The following is a 21269-nucleotide window of genomic DNA, read 5'->3' as shown; positions in this document are numbered from 1 at the left end:
ACAGATTTTAGTTGTAGGTCCAGGGGTGTCTGATTTGGTCGGGTCACAGACCCAATTGTGTCTTTGAAGTGGGAGAGACTTCAAAGAAGGGTCTTTGAAGTGCACAGAGGCCCTTTCTTCACAGTCCTGTCTCTTGACTATCAGTAGGGGGTAATCAGCCTTTTGTGTGGGGACAGGCACTGCCTATTCAAGTTTGTGTCACACCTCCGGACCTTCCTGCCCAGGAAGAGCTGTCAGGATGCAATAAATGCAGATGAGTACTCAGACACACCCAATCTTCTTGTGTTTGTGGCTGTCTAGAGGAAATGCACAAAATGTAGCTGTTGCCTACCCAAAACATGTATCGGAGACAAGCTGCAGGTACACAAAGCTGTAAGAGCAGAGAAATACCCACTTTCTAAAAGTGGCATTTCTAAAATAGTAACGTTAAATCCAACTGTACCAGTAAACAGGATTTATCATTAGCATTCCAATGATACGAAACATGATGCAGCTACTCCTTTCTAATCAGGAATTACAGTTTTAAAGTGTATTAAGGAATTCCCAGTGCTAGCCTATGAGAGGAGTAGGCCTCACAGTAGTGAAAAACAACTTTGGGAGTTTTTTTTACTACCAGTGCATGCAAAACTTAATAGTACATGTCCTACCTTTTGCTTACATAGCATCTTGCCCTATGGGCTACCTAGGGTCTACTTTAGGTGTGACTTACATGTAATAAAAGGGGAGTTTAAGGCTTGGCAAGGGGTTTTAAATGCCATGTCGAAGTGCTAGTAAACTGCACACACGGGCTTCACAGTGGAAAGCCGGAGACAGGTTTGAAAGACTACTTTTATGGATGGCACAATTAATGCTGCAGTCGCACTAGTAGCTTTTAATGTACATGCACTGGGTATATGGTATACCACGATACAAAGGACTTACAAGTCAATTAAATATGCCTATTAGGTATGAGACAATATTACCATATTTCGGGAGCACAATCAGTTTGTGCACTTTACCACTGCTGACCAGAGCTAGAGTCCTAAAACCGGCAAAAACAAGGTCAGAAAAATAGGAGGCAGGCAAAATGTTGAGGGAAGACCACCCTAAGGCTATCGGGTCTAACATTCTGGATCACCCGTGGGTTTTACACTGGTTTCCACCACAGCCTGGAAGTAGGTCGAAAGCACAAAAAAATAGAAAATTGAGGTGACTCTTCGAAAAATGACAAAACTGTAGTTAAAAATAATAGGGTTTTTATTCAGCTCTGCATGTTCCTGAAAGCTCAAAATATGGTGGCTTTAGCATATCAAATCGTTTGTTGATGCCACTTTTAGGAAAAAACACTTTTTTCTCCAGAGCACTGTATACCTATTCTCCCACCACTCACAATTTTCTTCACTGGATTGGTATTTTTTTTGCAGACAGCAGATGCTCTGTGTCTATCCACATGAAACAGAACATGTCAGAGTCGTGTCGAACAGGTGTCAGCCATGTGCTCCAGTCCACTCCTTTGCCCTCTTGGGCCTTGTCTCAGAATGTACTAAATCACTGCCACTTGTGTTTGTGCAGCTGTGGCTACTGATGGCACGGTGGGAGCTCTCTGGTTACAGTGCAGGGTGAGCTTTCACCAACACCTAACTTATCAGATTTTGCATTACTGGTTCATCTTAAGTGTGAACAAGTAGATCGCGTGCTGTGGGTTTTTCCAGTTAAAACGGACTTCTTTGGTAGTAAATAGTCCTCCTGACAGGCCCAGTCCAAGCATAGGGCAGTGTCCCGTCAGTCCTAGAGCAGTGCCAAAGCCAGAGCTTTGCGACTGGTGGAAACGTGGGCTTCAGCCCGGTGCCTGTCTATTAAATCCAATTCTAATCTAGTCGAAGAAATCATGACCGGACATGCGTGGGTACTACTCTCACTACGTGCATTTAGTTGATTCGGAATTTAAACTCTTTATTTGTGATTTTAGTTCTGCGCCTGGTCAGTAGTATTACAAACAGTAGCGTGGATACAGTCCAGGTAAATCAAATATTATACTTCACATTCAGTTAATGTTGATTCATGTTTGGCTTCTCTGCAGTTTTCCAGCCATTTTCGGCTGTGTTAGGGACATGCCTTGAACCTCAAAGTTTGCGTGTAAAAATATCGTAAACGGAAGTAATGTCTGTCAAAAAGCATGTCCTAAATAATTGTTATAAAAACATAATTTATTTAGGACGCTATTGAGGCTAGATTCTGACTACGGGATTGTGATATGTGGTACCGCTCCCCCACAAGCACAGAGCACCCACAGGGCGCCGTTTTCTTATTGCTATGTATCCTTCGATGCTATTAACACTAGAGTACAGCAAGATAAAAAACATACTTTGTTGTAAGGGCTAGCTTGGCAACCTTAAAAAAAATAGTTTTCAGCAAGTAGCCTGCAACTTCAAAAAAGAGTAGAGACAATATATAGTGGCTGCTGCAGAGGTGACAAGATTGTGGATTATGACATTAATCAGCCATAAATACATTCCCTGACAGTTAAATGGGTTCGTGGAAGAGTTTTTGCCCCTGTGTTGGGCTATGGCAGAGTTTATCACATTGCAAATTATTTTTGCTGTCTGTTTGTTACTATTTGCTTATGATGAATATACCACTCGTCACAAGTGGATCAATAGCATCATGTGTAGAATAAAAAGATGCAGAGGAAATAATGACTTCTCCGTTTGTATTTCTTGCCACGAGAGTAAATTGGGGGTTTGGGTACATACCAACTGCAGTTGAGTTGGATTTTCGCAATACATAAAAGCTAGGAAGGGACTGTTTCATTTATGACAAATCACTACCTAATGGACAAGCCAAATCCTCGTATCAGTGGCGAATTTGTAATCCGTGTTTTCTGTTAAAATATCAAAATATTTTAAATGCGTGTTTATAAAGTAGACTTTTCAGTACACCTCGTGCTCTTTCACCCTGCTTTAAAATGTACTTCGGTTGTCAAAATGGGGCCAGTTTGGCGCCAGATGTACCTACGTTGCTCCAAAATGTCCCTTATTTGCCCTACAAAAAAGTTAAGAATGATCTCTAGAATACCACTCTATTGTCAAAAAAGAATTGAATTATCCTTCAAATTTATCTCTCGTTTGGACCCATTTTTACCCGACTTTAACCCAAAAATTGTCTTCACACAATGAAAAGAATTTCATATGCATTGCATTAGAGAAACATTTGTACACTAACTTAATGAAATGTGCCTTTTTTTTGTCAGTTTTCTTTATATTTTTATCAGCCTATTTTTCTCTAGCGTATTCTGCTGTCCTCTTTTAAACACCTATGTTTTTTTTTTTTTTTAACTAAGCATAATGAGATTTGTTTTTCCTTTTTTCGCAGGTTAGAGGCCCTCCGGCCGCAGGAGCATTCAAAGAAAGGCCCGCGAAGCCCACGGCCTTCCGCAAGTTCTACGAGCGCGGAGACTTCCCGATCGCCCTTGAGCATGACACGTTGGGAAACAAAATCGCCTGGAAGGTACGTGCGCGCACAGCTGCCGCTGCCAGCTGCACTTATTAAAGTGACACCTCAGATGGCCAAACAAAGTTGGCTTGTAAGTAAATAAACTGAAGTAATTTCTCAGCAAATGAAAGGTGGTGGGGGGAGGCCGTTAGGAGACAGGCCCCAGGAGCCAGCCGTCCGCCTTGGCTAACAATTAAATTATATCCCGCGAAAGGGAAGATGACAGAGCGGCTTTGCCTCTGAGAATTGCAGGCTGCCGAATCCGTCTCTATTTTTATGAGTGCCTGGCAGCCCGGCCGATTTCAGGCAGTCCATCAAGCGAGGGAAGCGCCCGGATACAGTGAGCTGCGGCCATTTATCAGGCCCAAATTTCACCTTCCTGCAGCACTCTTCCAAATGGAAGCTTTAATTACCTAAATGGCTAAGCTCCCTGCAAACACAGGGCGAAATACCACCGAAGGCGGATTGTCATTCCGCGGCCGTCCCCCGTCTGTGGCGCATGTCAGGCGGCGTAATCGCTGTCCTACGTGCCTCTTTAGAGGCCGACCTACCCGGCTGAAATCATTACGCCACCGACGTCTCCCTGACAAAAGGTTAATTGGCTTCAAAATAAATGGATTGCCTAATGACTCCATTCGAATGCGGCGGCGTTTCCGTCTAAAAGGCCCGCTGGTGTTATTTGTAAAAACCTGCCAATCCCCCAGCAGACCAGGGCAAGTTTTAAAATTTAATTTGAAAAACCCAAGCTGATCTTTAGCCTCTTCCCTCAATTTAATTATTGCTGTTGTTCAATGACGGTTTCCCTCCCCGGCCTGTTTGTCAGTCAGAGACTTCATTTTCAGGGAGTGTGATGGATGTATATGAAGATGGTGTGCAAGAAAGAGGGCGACGGAAAGAGACCCAGTCAGCTCTTGAATTGGTATCTTTGTGAAGCTGTGTTGGTGGTGTGAATTTTGGGTGTGTAGGTGTACTTGAACGTTCAGGGCTAGTTGCCCATTCTAAGTTATCACCAGGACCACTGGAATTATTTGGGAGGACCAAATTATGCAACATGACGTTAAGGCATTACTTCCCTATTTTGACATTTTTACACTGGTTAACACTGGGCAACGTTTTGCCTCATCACTACCAGATTAACATTCAAATACAGCACTAACGAACCAAAAAAACAGCAGACCAGGCAACCTTTGCAAAAGGACCTTCCACCTCCAGGCACCACGTTCGCATAGGGTTTAGTAATTTTTAACCCACTTGAACTGGAAGCATTTCATTTGTATAATTCTGGAGCGTATGTGGCAGATGAGGCAACTCCATAGTTATGTGGAAAACGCCCCGTCCTCAAAATTGCACAATTCCAGTGGCCCTGGTTATCACTGGATAAAATGGGGGAACCATTCATAACTCCATGAATAGGCGTCCCTGTCAAATACATGAATGAGAAGTGTTATATTTTGCATGATTGTTAGCTGAATTTCTAATGTATTGATAAAAACATATTACCTTTACATATGCGATATCATAAAATGTTTTTAGTAACTGCACTAAAGCAGTGTGAACTTGTATAGTCTTATTTACAAAAACTGAATGGTTGCACGGATTTTATGTGGCGTGTTATTTTAATAGAAGATTCTGGTAATAATACCAAGGCCCCACTCAGTATACAACTTCCCCTCGCATTTGGTAAGGGCACTGAGTTTAGGTTGCTGTGTACATTCATGTTACCAGATGTAGAAATATACCTCTACCAATACAAGCGTATTTCAGATTTCAAAATTGTCAGTTAGGAAGAACATTGTTGCTAATGTGATGTATTGCTTTGTTAATTGGTAGGTTCAGCAATTAAGCCTATGCACGTACATCCCTTTCTGCACTTTATAGACAGTCCAGTTGTGCCTGTACCAGTTGGCAATATATGTGCAGCCCGGTGTCTTTTTTGCAGCCCACACTGGCAACAATCTTCAGAACTTAATGATGTTTGTTGTCGGAGTACACTGTTGGCTGTGCTCTGGGGAACAAGAGCTTATACCTCAGCTCTGTGGTGCTGCTCAGCCTGGATTTAATCTCAAGGGCTTTTCACATGACACATGGGAAGGTATGGTTTACTTTTTCTGTACTAGTCTTTCTATGCTCCATAGGCAGACACGTTCTTATTGTTTCTCAAGGAATAGATGCAATTTATTTTTTAGGTTATTGTCCCTGTATTCGTACATGAGAAAGTGGTCTCTGTGGTCTCGGTAGTGCCCAGTTCATATTCAGATCTCAAAGTACACCTTTCTTAACCCCTTCGCTGCCAGGCCTTTCCCCCCTCCTGTGCCAGGCCTTTTTTTGGCTATTTGGGGCAGTACGTGCTTAGGCCCTCATAACTTTTTGTCCACATAAGCTAGCCAAGCCAAATTTGCGTCCTTTTTTTCTAACATCCTAGGGATTCTAGAGGTACCCAGACTTTGTGGGTTCCCCTGAAGGAGGCCAAGAAATTAGCCAAAATACAGTGAAAATTACTTTTTTTTAAAAAAATGGGAAAAAGTGGCTGCAGAAGAAGGCTTGTGTTAATTTCCCTGAAAATGGCATCAACAAAGGGTTTGCGGTGCTAAAATCACCAGCTTCCCAGCTTTCAGGAACAGGCAGACTTGAATCAGAAAACCCAATTTTTCAACACAAATTTGGCATTTTACTGGGACATACCCCATTTTTACAATTTTTTGTGCTTTCAGCCTCCTTCCAGTCAGTGACAGAAATGGGCGTGAAACCAATGCTGGATCCCAGAAACCTAACCATTTCTGAAAAGTAGAGAAAATTCTGAATTCAGCAAGGGGTCATTTGTGAGGTGAAAAAAACAGCGATTTTTCTCTACGTTTTAATCTGTAACTTTTTCCTGCAATGTCAGATTTTCGAAAGCAATATACCGTTACGTGTGCTGGACTCCTCTGGTTGCGGGGATACATAGGGCTTGTAGGTTCATCAAGAACCCTAGGTACCCAGAGCCAATAAATGAGCTGCACCCTGCAGTGCGTTTTCATTCTATACTGTGTATACAGCAATTCATTTGCTGAAATATAAAGAGTGATTAATAGCTATCAAGAAAACCTTTGTATTTCCAAAATGGGCACAAGATAAGGTGTTGAGGAGCAGTGGTTATTTGCACATCTCTGAATTCCGGGGTGACCATACTAGCATGTGAATTACACGGCATTTCTCAAATAGACATCTTTTTTACACACTCTCTTATATTTGGAAGGAAAAAATGTAGGGAAAGACAAGGGGCAATAACACTTGTTTTGCTATTCTATGTTCCCCCAAGTCGCCCGATGATACCTCACTTGTGTGGGTAGGCCTAGCGCCCGTGACAGGAAATGCCCCAAAACACAACGTGAACACATCACATTTTTTGAAAGAAAACAGAGGTGTTTTTTGCAAAGTGCCTACCTGTAGCTTTTGGCCTATAGCTCAGCCGGCACCTACGGAAACCTACCAAACCTGTGCATTTTTGAAAACTAGAGTCCTAGGGGAATCCAAGTAGGGGTGACTTGTGGGGCTCTGACCAGGTTCTGTTACCCAGAATCCTTTGCAAACCTCAATTTGGCTAAAAAAAACAAATTTTCCTCACATTTTGGTGACAAAAAGTTCTGGAATCTGAGAGGAGCCACACATTTCCTTCCACCCAGCGTTCCCCCAAGTCTCCCGATAAAAATGGTACCTCACTTGTGTGGGTAGGCCTAGCGCCCACAAAAGGAAATGGCCCAAAACACAACATGGACACATCCCATTTTTTGACAGAAAACAGAGGTGTTTTTTGCAAAGTGCCTACCTGTGGATTTTGGCCTCTAGCTCAGCAGGCCCGGGGGGGGAGGGGCAGGGGGGGGGGGGGCAGAAATGCCCTAAAATAAATCCCCCCCCCCCAACCCCTCCCCGGGAGCGACCCTTGCCTACGGGGTCGCTCCCCTTGCGTGACATTGGCGCAAAAAACAAAAAAAACGGTGCCTAGTGGTTTCTTCCCCCTTGGGGGCAGATTGACGAAAATAGGTCAATCTGCCCCCAAGGAGGACAGAAATGGTCTAAATACAATTTGCCCCCCAGGGGAGCGACCCTTGCCTAATGGGTCGCTCCCCATCTAAAAAAAAAAAAAAAAAAAAAAAAAACCCACAAAAATAACATTTGCCCTGGCGCCTAGAGGTTTCTGCCCCCCCCCCCCCCAGAAATGGCCTAAAATAAATTTCCCCCCCCCAAGGGAGCGACCCTCGCCTATGGGGTCGCTCCCCCTGCGTGACATTGGCGCCAAAAAAAAATCCCCGGTGCCTTGTGGTTTCTGCCCCTCTTGGGGGCAGAAATGGCCTAAAAATAAATTCCCCCCCCAGGGTCGCTCCCCTTGCGTGAAATTCACGTAAAAAAAAAACCTCCCTGGTGTCTAGTGGTTTCTGTCCCCCCTGGGGGCAGATTGGCCTCATAAAAATAGGCCAATAAGGGGGGCAGAAATGGCCTAAATATAATTTGCCCCCTAGGGGGCGACCCTTGCCTAAGGGGTCGATCCCCACTTCCAAAAAAACCCCCCAAAATAAAAAATAAATAAAAAAATGATCCCTGGTGCCTAGAGGTTTCTGCCCCCGGGGTGAGGGGGGCAGAAAAGGCCTTCCAAAAAAATGCCCCCCCCTGGGAGCGACCCTTGCCCAAGGGGTCGCTCCCTTATGTCCATTTCATTAAAAAAATTAAAAAAATCCCTGGTTGTCTAGTGGACGTTTCAAAAGCCGGATTGCAAGTAATCCAGCTTTTGAAACGCTCAGAGATACTTCAAAGGGAAGGAAATTCCTTTCCTTCCCTTTGAAGCCTCTCTGGGCCTCCCCCACGTGATCAAAAGAGAAATGCTTTGCATTTCTCTTTCGATCGCGCTGGAAGCTGAGCTTCCAGCGCGATGGGAGGAGGCCCTCTGTGATTGTCAGCGTGCAATGCGCGCTGACGTCACAGGGGGGGTGGGTCGGGGGTGGAAGGGCTTCCCCTTCCATCCCTGCCTTGGGGGGGGTGAGGGGGGCACAGGGGGGGAGCGCTAGCGCTCCCCCCAGTTCCCGGGTGCCTTGGACGAGGTGACCTCGTCCAAGGCACCCGCGGGGTTAAAGCAGAAGCTACTGGTTGACCATAATGTAAGTTATTCTGTATAAGTCAAGGAGGATCTGGGAGGAGTAACAAAGTATTGACTACTTAGAGGTACCATTGGGCCTGTCACCCAGTTATTTCCTCAAACACTTTCAGAACTTTGAATGTCTGGTCTTGATTTGTTTGTCACTCAGGGCAGTTTGCCAATGCACTTTGCTAATTTTGTCCTTGCGTGTATGTGGAATTGGAATGCCCCTATCTGTCTGAAGTGTCTCAGTTCAGCAGCGATTTATTTTCTTTAGTGACATACACTATATGTGAGAAGATAGCTTATTAAGATAGTGGCGGGTAGATGCAGCCTTCCTTACAAGAATGTGGGAAAGGTGAGGGAACTGTTAGTGTAGCTATATAGAGAAGCTACTTACGTAAGGAAACCCAAGCCTACACATCGCTTTTGTACTATCCCACAGCTGTCACTCTGTCCTGATGTAAGCTCCAGGATCTACTGCTTGTATGGATCTGCTGTCATGTTAGCCCTAATTTAGTCGAGTCACACCTAGTAGATCCAATACGCCACAAAAGGTTAATACAATCTTTTCCAAGAAAATGAAAAGTAGCAGGTGTCTCTCACTTCGCCCTACTGAGTTAGAGTTTAGAGCTGAGTGGAAGGGAGTATTAGGAGCCAGACAGACCTGTCAGAGAATCTCTCATCCACAGGTAGTATACATAGAGATCCACTCTGTACCCTTAAATTTGGTACATACATTTGGGATTTCACTAAACGAATTTTTATTATATTGTGTCCCCAAATCATGTGCGTTAGAATGAGTAATAGTATTATAAATAACAACAATTCAAATTATGGCACAGGTTAACTATCCCACAATCCTATTTTGTGACACTCCTACCGTATTGTTTTCATCTAAGTTTTTAATCAGCCATCTAACAGCACTGTTGTGTATGTACTAAATAATATACCAAGTCACGCAATGCCACCATTTGTACCTTTTTTGTGCCTTTGCGCCTGAAGTTAGAATTTCATGGTTAAGCATTCCCTCCAGCTACTGGTCCGTGTGCCAAACCCCGCCCCAGTACCAATACCTTATATACATTTTCTAGGCATGGTGTTCAGTGATGTGACAATGAGATCTGCCCATGCATAATTATACAGGATTGTCGAACAGGCTCATGCAAGACTCCTGTTTGATTTTACAGGTTATTGAGCAATGCTTCTTCAGAAATTGCATGCAGAAACGTACTGTTATTTTCTTTCTTCTTCTTACACGACGTGCGTCACAAGGTCTTCTCCTTCATACCCATCTTTTCATCTGCCATGTTTACAAACAAGGTCTGCACCAGAGAGAGAGAATTGTCCTTTTAAATGTTGTTAGCATCAGGCAATCCTCACATGCATTAGCTGAAAAAATAAAACAATTTAGCCTGCTTTTTTTGGGCCTTTCACTCGCACCCCTATGCAAGCAGGTCAGAGTTACATGTAACACATAAAAATACATGTAACAGCTTTGCCACATACATTGTTGCCTGAAGTAAATGTGTTCCTAAATAACCTCACTACCCATTGTCACTCATTTAGCTATACGCCTTACTAGCCTGGTCTTCTTAGCACTGATCCTGAATTGGTATGTCTTAGTGTAAATGCCTGGCTGTCTTGACTGTCTCTGTGATCCAGGTGGAATCTTGTTCACCATTTTGATGTCACCGGTGGCATACTGTAGGGATGCTTACTTCAGTAGCCCCATCCAGGGGACAGCAAGAAGGACATTCTCCACTTTATCTTGTCTTAAGACTTTCCCACATTGGAAAGGTGCAGTGAAGGAATGGAAGACATCACTACTGACCCCTTTCCCTGTGTTTTTTAACACCAATATTAGCCATTGAAGGGCTTGTTTTAAGCTGATAGTGTGCACGTTTTTCAAATAGCATACACTAGAGACTAAACTGAAGACAGACTTGAAGGCCATGTAGCAAGACTTCAAGCACCCACCTTTGAGCTATGGTTATATCTGGATTACTTTTTGTTAATGTGAATTATCACCTTTTTAGTTTCATTATCTACCCTGAAGCCTGTTTGCATCATGGAAAGTGGTTCTCTTCCCTATGCCTTTTGCCATGTATTCTGTAGTAGGATTTGAACAAATATTGTCCCATAGACAAATAATGTGGAGCTGGGTCTGTATGTTATTTAGTTTTGAAAGATCAAGACCGACCTTTGGTTTATCTGGGTAATGTGGCTACACTTTCATCTCTGTTAGGTGGTATAGGTGGTCATCATGACTTTGGCAGTCTTCAAGGAAGACCGCCAAAGCCACGGATGCCAGAAGACCGGCAACACATTACGGGTATTGCTGGATTTCCACCACACTTTTGGTGGATATCCGACAGTAGTTGTGCTGGCGGGCGTGAGACACTGTGGCGGTGCCACCACTGGCCCCGCGAGAAGAACACCGCCCACCATATTATGTGCAATAATACGGCGTGGCTGTGTCCTTATGGCGGGGCGCTGCCGGAGGTGGAAGCCCCCCTTCCGTGCCGGATGACCTCCTCCCCAGACCAGGTGTTGATCATCCGACAGGGGAGGGGGTGGGATGGCGGGGAGGTGTTGTGTGTGTGTTGTCTGTGTGTATGCGTGGTTGTATGCGTGTCTGAATGTAGAAGTGAGTGCGTGTATGCATGGAAGTGTGTATGCTCGTGAGTATGTGTGTTTGGATGGGTGTGAGTATGCATGGTTGAATGAGTGTTTGAGTGCTGAGGTGAATGCGAGTATGGATGCGTGTGAGTGAATTCGTGGATGTCATTGTAGATGAGTGAGTGTCTGTGTGCGTGCGCATGTATGCGGGGTGGGGATGGAGGCACTGTGTCTGGAGGGGAGTGGGGAGAGGGGGGTGCTGAGTCTGGAGGGGGTGGGGGGCTCTGTCACAGGGGGAGTTAGCGCATGCTGGGGGAGAGACGAGGGGGGGATTCATCTACCAGTGACAGGGAAGAAATTCCCTGTCACGGTAGCCTTTCCCCCAGGGTTTTCTTGGTGGTGCTACCGCCACAGAAACCCTGGTGTAAAGGCGGCTCCTAATACCGCCAGCTGTCGTCTGTGGACCGCCAGGTCGGAGATGCACATCTCCGGCCCAGCATCTCCGACTGCCATGGCGGTATGAATGGAGGTGTGGCGGGTTAGTAAAGGCCACCCCGCCACACTCCTAATGTAGCAGTCTTCACCGCCAGCCTGTTGGCGATGAGACCGCCACCTTTGCCCTGATGGTCAGGAGACCACCAGGATCATAATGACCCCCACAGTGTTTTTGCAGAAGATCGCATGTTCGACTCATTCCACTATGCAGTTTTTAAAAACGTTCATTATGTAAGCTGACACATTCTGGGCCAACCTCCTGTTTAGGACTTCAGTGATCTTCATAGGTTAGTTTTTGAAAGGTGGCTAAGTTGTTTATCATTCTTTGAGTGACTGTAGTTTGGCTACTTTACTGGAAGAAGAACAAGAAGATTGTTACAACAGTAAACCCCTGTTATCTTTTACAGCTGTAAATTTCTTCAAGTGAGTTCTTCCTTTATAATTTTTGCTATCTTAAATGATTTGTCAGGGACTCAAAGTAGGTGCTTGGTAACTTTCTACACTGAATGTTTTTTTACTTCCTGCATAGACATTGAAGATATTCATTACTGCTGTTCAACTGCAATAAGGCCTTAAAACATACTTTACTTGTTTCTGTCCTTTTTTGAGGTCAAGCATAGATTCACCTAGATAGATTTGCCTCCTCAGCTACATTATGAATGCTGGTGTGCAGGGGATTCCATCTGGTCAGGAGGTTTTCATCTGCTCCACTTTTGAGGAGAGTAGAGAAACTAGCTGAGGGTGTTTCCTTAGAATTATTGGTTCCTGGGACCTGACAGACAAACTACCTGGTAAGAATAGATCTTCCATGGCCACTGTATCCTGCAGGATAATGATGTGGACTTTTCTGGTGAAGTTGAGGAGGTCTTGGCCAGGACACTTACTGCATAAGCCAGTGAAGGTCCTTACAGTAAGGAACAGATATGTCAGATTTTTCGCATGCTTCTGTTCCATGACTACAAGCCGGACTTTCTGCTGCTACCTGGGTCATGTTTGTCCTCCTGGGGTTGTTTGCCCATCCAGCAGCTGTGTAAAATGTACATTCTCCTTCATGGGTTCCATATTATTAGTGTTGTCCATGATGAATGTATGCAAGGCTCAGTGGTGGAAGAGACACTTGTCAATCATGACCAGTTTTCGGTCTCTCATCAGTGACATGGAATCGACCAAGATCACTGACCAATGCCAAAGAGAGGGCTGTAGAATAGCTGTCCTTGGCTTTCTGCTCTGATGAGTGTTATATGGGCATCTCTTGTGAATACGATTGCTCGGTGCAATTAGCTTTGTTTTCATCACATCATTTCTTTTTTGGGGGATATGAAGAGCAATTACAACATTCTCATTAATTACCTAGTGAGATGGCCATTTTGCAGGTGCAAATTTATGTCCCTGGCATGGGCGTGCTTCAGCTCTTTGATGGGGAACTTTAGAGAATGTTTGTCCTGTCTATGTTGTCCACTGTGTTTAACTGAGTGCCAAGGTGGCTCATTGTGACTATCAGTGACCTCTGTTAGAATGATCTTTTCATACATCCAGAGCGTTCCGTGGGGGCAATTTGATGTATGTTCTAAGGTCTTTTTGCTTCTTCGTGCTGTGGCATCTGTGACATTTTCTTTTGTGTTGTGCCATTGTTACCTTATGTGTGGTTTGTTGTGCTGCACTTTTCGACAGGACAGGCCCCGCAGTGAAGCATTAGCCTGTGTGACTGTTTCCCCCACTTTGAGTATGAGTTCAGTGTTGGCAATTGGTGCAGTGGTGTGCTGTATGTGTGTTCTCGTGAGTTCCAGCTGTGGTTGGTGTCCATTGCATACTGTTTAATGGCCTCCGGACCTTTCCCAGAGATGTGTGTGAGCTATAGTGCATGGCACTCATTCTTTCAGTCAGCCCTCTGGACTTTCCTTTCTCTCTCTCTCTGTGTCCATTCATCTCACTCTGGTTTGCGCTGTGATGCAACGCCTTGCTTTGTGATCCTCCGTGTACCTAAAAATGTGCTTGCAGTTGCAAGCTGCAGATTCCACTGCTTTTGTATTAGAAGGACATCCTGACGATACAGCTGGCCTACACGGTATGGAAATGGACAGAAAAAACCCACAATATTGCCATCAAAACTCAAATTGCCATGGGTCTTGGCAGTGAGGTAATCAGGAAGTTGGTGGAAGATACGCAAGTATGCAGGTTGGGCTTTGTCATGGAAACCACTGACTTCTGGTTGTGTGTCTTCTGGTGGACATCAGTAACAAAAGCTGTCCTCTTTCCATTGTTGTTTGGCAGATAAGTTGTCTTTCATTATCAGCTTCATGTAGAGCTGTTGGAAGTGACAAGGGTTATGATTCTAAGATACGTACTTCCACGGGCATCAATCCTAATAGGACCAGGGTCTCAAATACTTAATGAGATTCTACGAGGTTTTATCCAACGCTCCTTTGCTTCAAGGAAGAGAAATAGGACAGCTGTCTGCCCGCATTAGACTGCTATATGAAGGGGGTTCTTTGTGGTTCGGTGAGGTTCTATTTATTTATTTGTTCTTGATTTTTATCATTGTCTTTTTTTTTTTTTGTTGCACTTTTGTATTTCATATGAAATGTGCTTTTATGACTATCGTTTAGCCGAATAAAGATGATTGATTGATTGCATGAGGATATGATGATTAAGACCTCAGCTCTCCATCTAAGAAACACAACAGTATGAATTATTTTAAGTGTTTTAGAGAGAACATAGGAGAGACATCCCTCTGGGTGAGCAACAGTATGAAGGATGTTAATGGAAAGAAGGCTTAAAGGCTGGTATGTAAGACTTTCAAAGAGAGAGCACATTAGGTCGCCCAGCTAGATACAATTATATGAACATGTACACGACGATTTTGAGATGCCAAAGAAAAAAAATGCAGATATCTTTGGATTGGTCAAGCAATAGAAAAGTTTTTGAAAGTTGGTGAAATGCTGCTGGACAGCAGATATTTAAAGTATCCACTCCTGTCCGAAGTAAGGATAGCAAACAATGTGACATACAAGTCCATGACAAATAATGCCCCTGATTTATTCTGTACATCAACGGAGATGTGGCAAGGTGAATTGAGGCAATTGGAAGATGAGTGGACAGAGATAGTTGTAGACCCAAGAAAGTAGCCTTTAGAGTGGGGATTCTGCATGGTCCAACTAAAGTTTTTGCGTAGGGTTCTTTTTATTCTAGAATTCAGATGCAGTCTGTTGGGTATTGTCCCACAGCAACAAGTCTTAAAGGCAATGTGCAGGAGTGTACATTTTGCCATCTAATATGTCAGTGTTTAAAGGTACAATTGTCGGGATGAATTATAAATCTACTTCATTACCTGACTGGTACCCCTCTAGGACTGTCTACCAAATTGATCGTCCTGGAGATCTGGGGTGACCAAGTAACCTTCAAATGCTGTAAATATGTGATGGATTTAGCTCTGGTACTGGAGTACCTGTGCATTGCACAAATATGAGGTAGTCCCTTTGTACATCAAGAAATAACTGAGCGCCAATATGACATGAAGCACAGTGCCAGAAAAGGTGATATATATAAACCTGCTGGACCCTCCCGCCTGCCTCTCAAGCAGGCCTCAATGCAGGTATACTCCTACTTCGGCTTCTGGAGAGCCCAGGAGTTGTGGACACGGTTCCAGCTGTATTCCTCAGGCATCCCCAGGCAATGTTTATAGAACACTCCAGGCCCATGCAACGGTTTAGACCCTCTTTCAAAGTTTCCAGCGAGGGAGCAGTCTGCTCCTTTCATGCCCTGTGATGTCATGCTTAGCCACCATGAGGCCCAGCCACAATAGAGCTTAGTAGCATTTTTTGCCATTGATGTTGTTGGACTGGTGTTGAATTGCAGCTGTGGAATTCACAGGAGTGTAGGCCCCGCATTACCTCCATGCATTTATAAACTTCATTCCAAAATGGTGTTAGGGCAGGGCATCCCCATGTTGTATGTTTAAAAAAATAAATAATCACCCGGGATTGTGGATCAGTGTAAGCAGTCGGCTGAGGTGATAAGGCCCCTTCTCCACAGCCTATCCCTAGTATAACATATTCTGTGTAAATACTTTAGTTGAATGAGGCGGAATTGAGAATCAATCACCAGCTTCTGCAGCAATGCCAATGCTTCTATCCAGTTGTCGTCCTCTAATGGGCTGAGGTCACATTTCCATGCCTCTAAGGGTTAGAGGGCGTCCCAAGCATTAATAATCAATGAGCAGTACATCACTGATATATTATGCTCTTTAATATTGGTCAGTAGTACTTTAGCCTCTAAAGGATTGTATTCTAGGATGTTCACTGCATGGGTCAAGTATATCGTGACTGCATGGCAAGGCTGTAGATATTTATAGAACTGGGACTGATGGAGTTGGAATTCATCCTGAAGGGCGGTAAAGGAGTTCACCATGTTCCCTTCTAGGACATCCCTCAGTCTAGAGATACCTATTAAATCCCAGTGGCGGAAGCCCTGGAGGCTAGTCGCCTGGCGAAGGGCATTACCCTCCCACATGGGGGTCTCCTTTGTAAGTGGCTTGTCCCAACCCGTAGCTCTCCTCATAGTTCTCCATGTCTCTAGTAATACTTGTGTCGCTGGAAAGAGATCTCAGCGAATAGGGCCCTCATACAGCAGGTGTGACAGAGTATGTGAGCAGAGCGCACCCCCTTGAGATGTATAAGCAGGATCCAAAAAGCCTCCAAACCACCACTCTTTCTAGGACGGTGAGCTGTGCCACCCTGTAATAGGATTGTACACTAGGGGTGGTGATACTGCCATCAAATGTGCTTTTATATCACTTGGAGAGGGCAATGCGCGCCGGGCCTGAAGCCCACAGGAAGCCCCCCGTGAGAAAAAGGACAGCAGCACAGAGAATGGATTGTTTTGGAGTTAATACAGGAGTCGAGGGAAAGCTGCCATTTTAAAAATAGCCGATCTACCCAGAAGGGAGAGGGGTAGCGACCCACAGTGTTTCAATTCAGTCATTAATCAATCTAGCTGTGGTTGTATGTTAGAGCTCCATGCTCGAGCTTCATCTACGGTAACAAAGACTCCTAGATAATGGTACCTATGGGCGAGGATCTGAAGTCCCTATGCCCAGGACCAATTGCTATCCATCCTAGGAACTGGATATATGGAGGATTTACGGGGATGAACCTGGGGGCCGGAGAACCCCCTCATTGGAGAGCTCTCTGTGTATAACGCTATCCTCTTAGACCTTAACCCACTCAAATCTGTGTAGTTGAGCATCCATATGGATCCAGCTGACCATAGGCTTTATCAATTGGGCAAACAAAAGTGGGGAGAGTGGGGAGCCCTGCCGGCTACCTTGTTCCACTGGGGAAGGTGCAGAGATGGCTCCACCTACCCTGACTTGCGCAAACAGTTCTGTGTATAAACATTTTACATAGCTGATGAAACAAGCCAAAATTCAGTCTGTGTGGGAGGGGAAATAGAATGGACCAGGCCATGGAGTTGAAGGCCTTGCAGAAATCCACTTCTAGAAGAGCACTGTCCGTGTGTTGAGCCTCGGAAAGGGCAATGGCATTCCATACTCACCATATGTTATGTCTTGCGGCAGAGCATGAAGCCCGCTTGATCGGGATCCACTAGGGTGGATATGACCATCAGTAGCTTTTTGGCTAATATTTTGGCCCACACCTTGACCTCTATATTCGATAGCAAGATTGGGTGATGTGATATCCACATTTCTCTGATGGTTGGTGAGGTTTGAATACAACTATATTATCCACTGTTCTAAGGGGTAGAAGGAGCAATTTGCCCTTCAGGGCTTCATGAAAGTCCTCCAACAAGTGGGTGCTTGTGAGTGCCCAGTTAGCCTTCTAAAATTTGTTCGGAAGACCATCCAGCCCCGGTGCCCTCTCCTTCTGGAGCTGCATCAAGGCTCTCCCCAGCTGTTCCTCTGTGATGTCAGCCTCTATGGTTTCAGGGCCTGGTTTGGGAGATCGCAGACAAACCACTCCATCGCCAGGGCTTCATCAGTGCCCCGGTGGGAGAAGAGCCCCCACGTATTATCCATAAAAATGATTTAAATGAAAGAAATGGCAGAAGTGCAGCACTTTGTATAAAAATAAATCATTACCTCCTTATCCTTTCTTGTCCCATTCCTAATGTGATGGAGTGGATGTGCCCATTCACTCCTCATGTCACCTTTAGAAAGCGACTTCTTCCTTTTTCATCAAAGGGAAGAAGGGCAAGGAGCATATAGCCCCTTCCATCCCTAAGAACTTCCTGTTCTATTTTTTTGTGCCCACTCATCACCGATGGGCTGTGGGTGCCCTTCTGAGCATTTTGCTTTCAGAAAGAAAGTATGTTTCCTGTCTTGATGTGGTGCGGCTGCCTGGACGCCCTTCTGCGCATCTTGCTTCAGGTATAGGTTTTTCTATTTTTTTTTTTTTACTGTGGTGCGGCTGCCTGGGCTCCATTCTGCGCATCTTGCTTCAGGTATGGGTTTTTCTATGTTTTTACTGTGGGTGTCGCCTTTTTGTCTGTTTTTCTTTGCGGCTGTGGGGGCGTCATGTTTCTGTTTTTCAGTCTGTGTGGGGTGGGGGGCGTCCGAGTGGGCTACGCCCTCTGACGTTGTCCTCCTCACTGGGCCTGATGTGTTGCCTTCAGCTGGAGGATTCTTCTTGGCTCGGTTGCTACCTCTCCCTTTGTTGGGCTCTGTGGAGTGCCCAAGCTTGTCTAGGTGACTCCGTTGGTGCTGCCTTTGTTTACCTCCTTTGAGACAGCCTCCCTTTCAGCCTTCCTGTGCCTCCCGCCCCCCCCCATGCTCCCAGGCTGCTGTGTGCGGTGACGGAGGTGGCCATGGTCACGGCTGGGTGCTTGCTTTGTCGGCATTTGGGAGTGCTGCAGTAAATGCTGTTTCTGGCACTTTCGTGTTTTACTGCTGATTCAGCCCTCCCACAGCTGCTTGCGGCTGTTCCACTGCAGATGTCCCGTGGCCAGTCAGTCAGTTAGTGGTCGAGGGACTACCTGGAAGTTTTCATTTGCCCAACACCATGGGAAAACAGCCAGACTTACATTTGAATCACAGTCCGGCTGGATGCGCTGCCTTTGCTGGAGCCCGTTGGTTGCTGTACTGATGTCTTCATTTTGGCGTACCGGGTTGTTTTTGGCTGCTGTGGTGGCATTGTTACTCCCCTGGGGCCTTTTTTCCTCTTTTCACCCCTATGCCTTGTGCGTGTTATGCTACTATGTGTCAGACGCAGGGCATGGTTTCTGGGGTTCTCCATGCCGTGTCTGCCCTTGTGTCCTTGCTATCACTGTGCTCGAGCTCCTTGCATTTTTGCCTCTGGGCAGCTTTCGGCCACTGTTTCTCCTGGAGGATGAGTTTGTTTACCTCTTCGGACGTGTTTTCTGTTGATTTAGGCTCTGCATTCCTTTCCTGTCCTGGGTAGGAATGTGACACTGTGTTGCTCTTTCTGATTTGTACCTTGCTTGTGAGTCTTTGGATGCTTGTCACCTGTGGCCGCCTGGTTGGGTTCGCTGTCCCTCCCACTGACATTTCCAGGCATGTCCGTGGTCTTTCCACTACTTTCTCTTGGTGGAACTTTCGGCTTGTACGCTCCCTACCTCTTGGTGTTGTATTTCTCTGTTGCTTTGCCTCCTGGGGACTGACTCTTCGTGTGGTCGCCATCTTCCCCTGATGTGCCCCTTCAAGGGTGTGTGTTGGTGGGGATTGGGAATGTCCCCCCTGTTTTTGGTGAGCGTCCCCAGGTTCTGCTCCTCAGCTGTGGTTCACTCCTTCCAGTCTCCTGTTTCTGTTACATGTTTGAAACATTACTAACATTTAAAGAGTGAGGGGGGTTCCCTGCTTATGCCTTGGTCTGCGGGGATGTATATTCTTAGGTGGCCTTGGATGTTGTGGGCTCTCGTTAGAATCTCTGTTCCTCTCGTTGGGAGGTGGAGGCTGCTCTCATTGTTTTTCCTGCTGGCCTCAGTCTTCCCTTTGGGCTTTGGCTCTTGCTGCTGCCTGTTCTGTTTTGCCACGGCATCATCTTCGCCTTTGGGTTGGAAGTTTTTCCTCTCACTTACCCTTTGAGGGTTCTTGCCACTTAGTGATGCATTGGGGGTGATCCTCTGGCGTTCTTTCCTGCATCTGTGATATGTTCACACTTTCCTTCGAAGGCCTTAGTCCTAGGTTGGCAGTAGGTGGCATTTGGTTCTGTTTAAGGCATGTCAGCCTGCTTCCCTGGCCTCTCGCTCCGGTTTCAGCATACAGGCGTTCAGTCAGGGCGTGCCCCCAGTCGCTCTGGTGTTCTGGGGGTCCTTGACTCTTTTGCTGCCTTGAACCATCCCCCTTGGTCCAGTAGGTGGGCGTTTGGGGCTGTTTTTTTTTTTTTCATGTTTGGGCGGTTTCAGTCCCTGTCTATGGGTTCTTCTGGTGGTGTCCTAAGTGTTTTCTTATGGTCTTCTCCGGGATTCCGGATCCTCCCTTCCTTCGGTCTGCCTGTCGTGGAGTTCCTGTGTGTGGAGGTTGTCATTGGCGGATGGTGTCGCCTCCCTTGTCCTGCAACAGGACCTTCTCCCTGTTCCTCCTCTGGTGTAGGATTGTGGTTCCTATTCCGGTGTCGTCTTGGTCAGGCTGTTCGCGGGGGATTTTCGCTTGGTTGTCATCCTGCGATTCCTGTCCTGGTATGTCCTGGCCCTTCACCGGCTGTCCTCTTTGCTTCTTGTGCCTTTGCTGGTCTCTCCGGGGTATTCCTGCCCTCCTTGGCTCTCCGGTATGCCTATCTCCATATTCCGGTGACTCCTGCTTCCCGGGTGTTTCTGTGGTTTACCCTGGGTTCCCTGCACTGGCAGTTCTGGGTACTTATATTGGCCTGCAGTCCTCTCCCAGGCTTTTCACCGAGGTCCTGGCCCGGACGATATTGCTTCTTTCATGGGGTATCTTGGTCGATCCGTTTCTCTTTATTATTCTGCTCCATGTCCCTCTCTGGTGCATTTTCTGGGGGACATTACCTTCACGGTGTCTTTGTTGCAGGCCTCCGGCTCCCGTGTCCTCCCTTCGAGTCTCACCTGGCTTCTTCTCTGTATCTGAAGTATGTTGGTGCCTTCTTCAATACAGCTCTGGGGGTGGTATCCCATGCTGCCTCTGGGTGTGCCCGGCTGCCTCTGTCTCTTTGGCATCTACTGATGGTCCGTGAGACCTCCTGCGAGGGTGTGGCTCCCCCCTCTGGATCCACTGGTAAGGTGGTGTTTTTTTTGTGTGGGTAAACCCTGTGTTTTTTCCCCCTTACCTGTTTGCTGCTTGTTACTGTTGTTGGTTTCTGTGGCGCTACTTTGTTGCCTATTTGTTTTTCTTTCTGGTGACTACCTTGGAAGTCATGCCTTGGGTGCACCTTCCCTGGGTCCGTTTGGGCATCATGTCATGCTTCGCTGGACCCCTGTCTGTGACTTCTGTGCAGCCTTTGTTCCTGTGCTGCTTCCTTTGGCCTGGACTCTCTCTGCTGGTGTTTGCATCTGCCTTCCCTAGACCGTGGCTTCCCTCTTCAGTCTCTGGTTCCTCTGGTACTCCCTGCCGATGCCAGCTGCCTGGGCTGGGGGAGGGGTGGGG

General features: G+C 46.0%; 1 protein-coding gene across 1 annotated transcript in view; it reads left to right on the top strand.

The window, feature by feature from the left end:
* Window positions 1-21269, top strand: part of PACRG (parkin coregulated) — a 959338-nt gene that overhangs the window by 248827 nt on the left and 689242 nt on the right. Inside the window, exon 2 of the mRNA XM_069235296.1 lies at window positions 3352-3486. Within this exon, the coding sequence (XP_069091397.1) occupies window positions 3352-3486 (135 nt within the window). The remainder of the gene's footprint in view (window positions 1-3351; window positions 3487-21269) is intronic.

This window comes from Pleurodeles waltl, chromosome 5 (assembly GCF_031143425.1).
Source record: "Pleurodeles waltl isolate 20211129_DDA chromosome 5, aPleWal1.hap1.20221129, whole genome shotgun sequence".
NCBI lineage: Eukaryota > Metazoa > Chordata > Amphibia > Caudata > Salamandridae > Pleurodeles > Pleurodeles waltl.
Note: the sequence above shows the minus strand (reverse complement) of the source record. Positions and strands in the feature narration are given on the sequence as shown.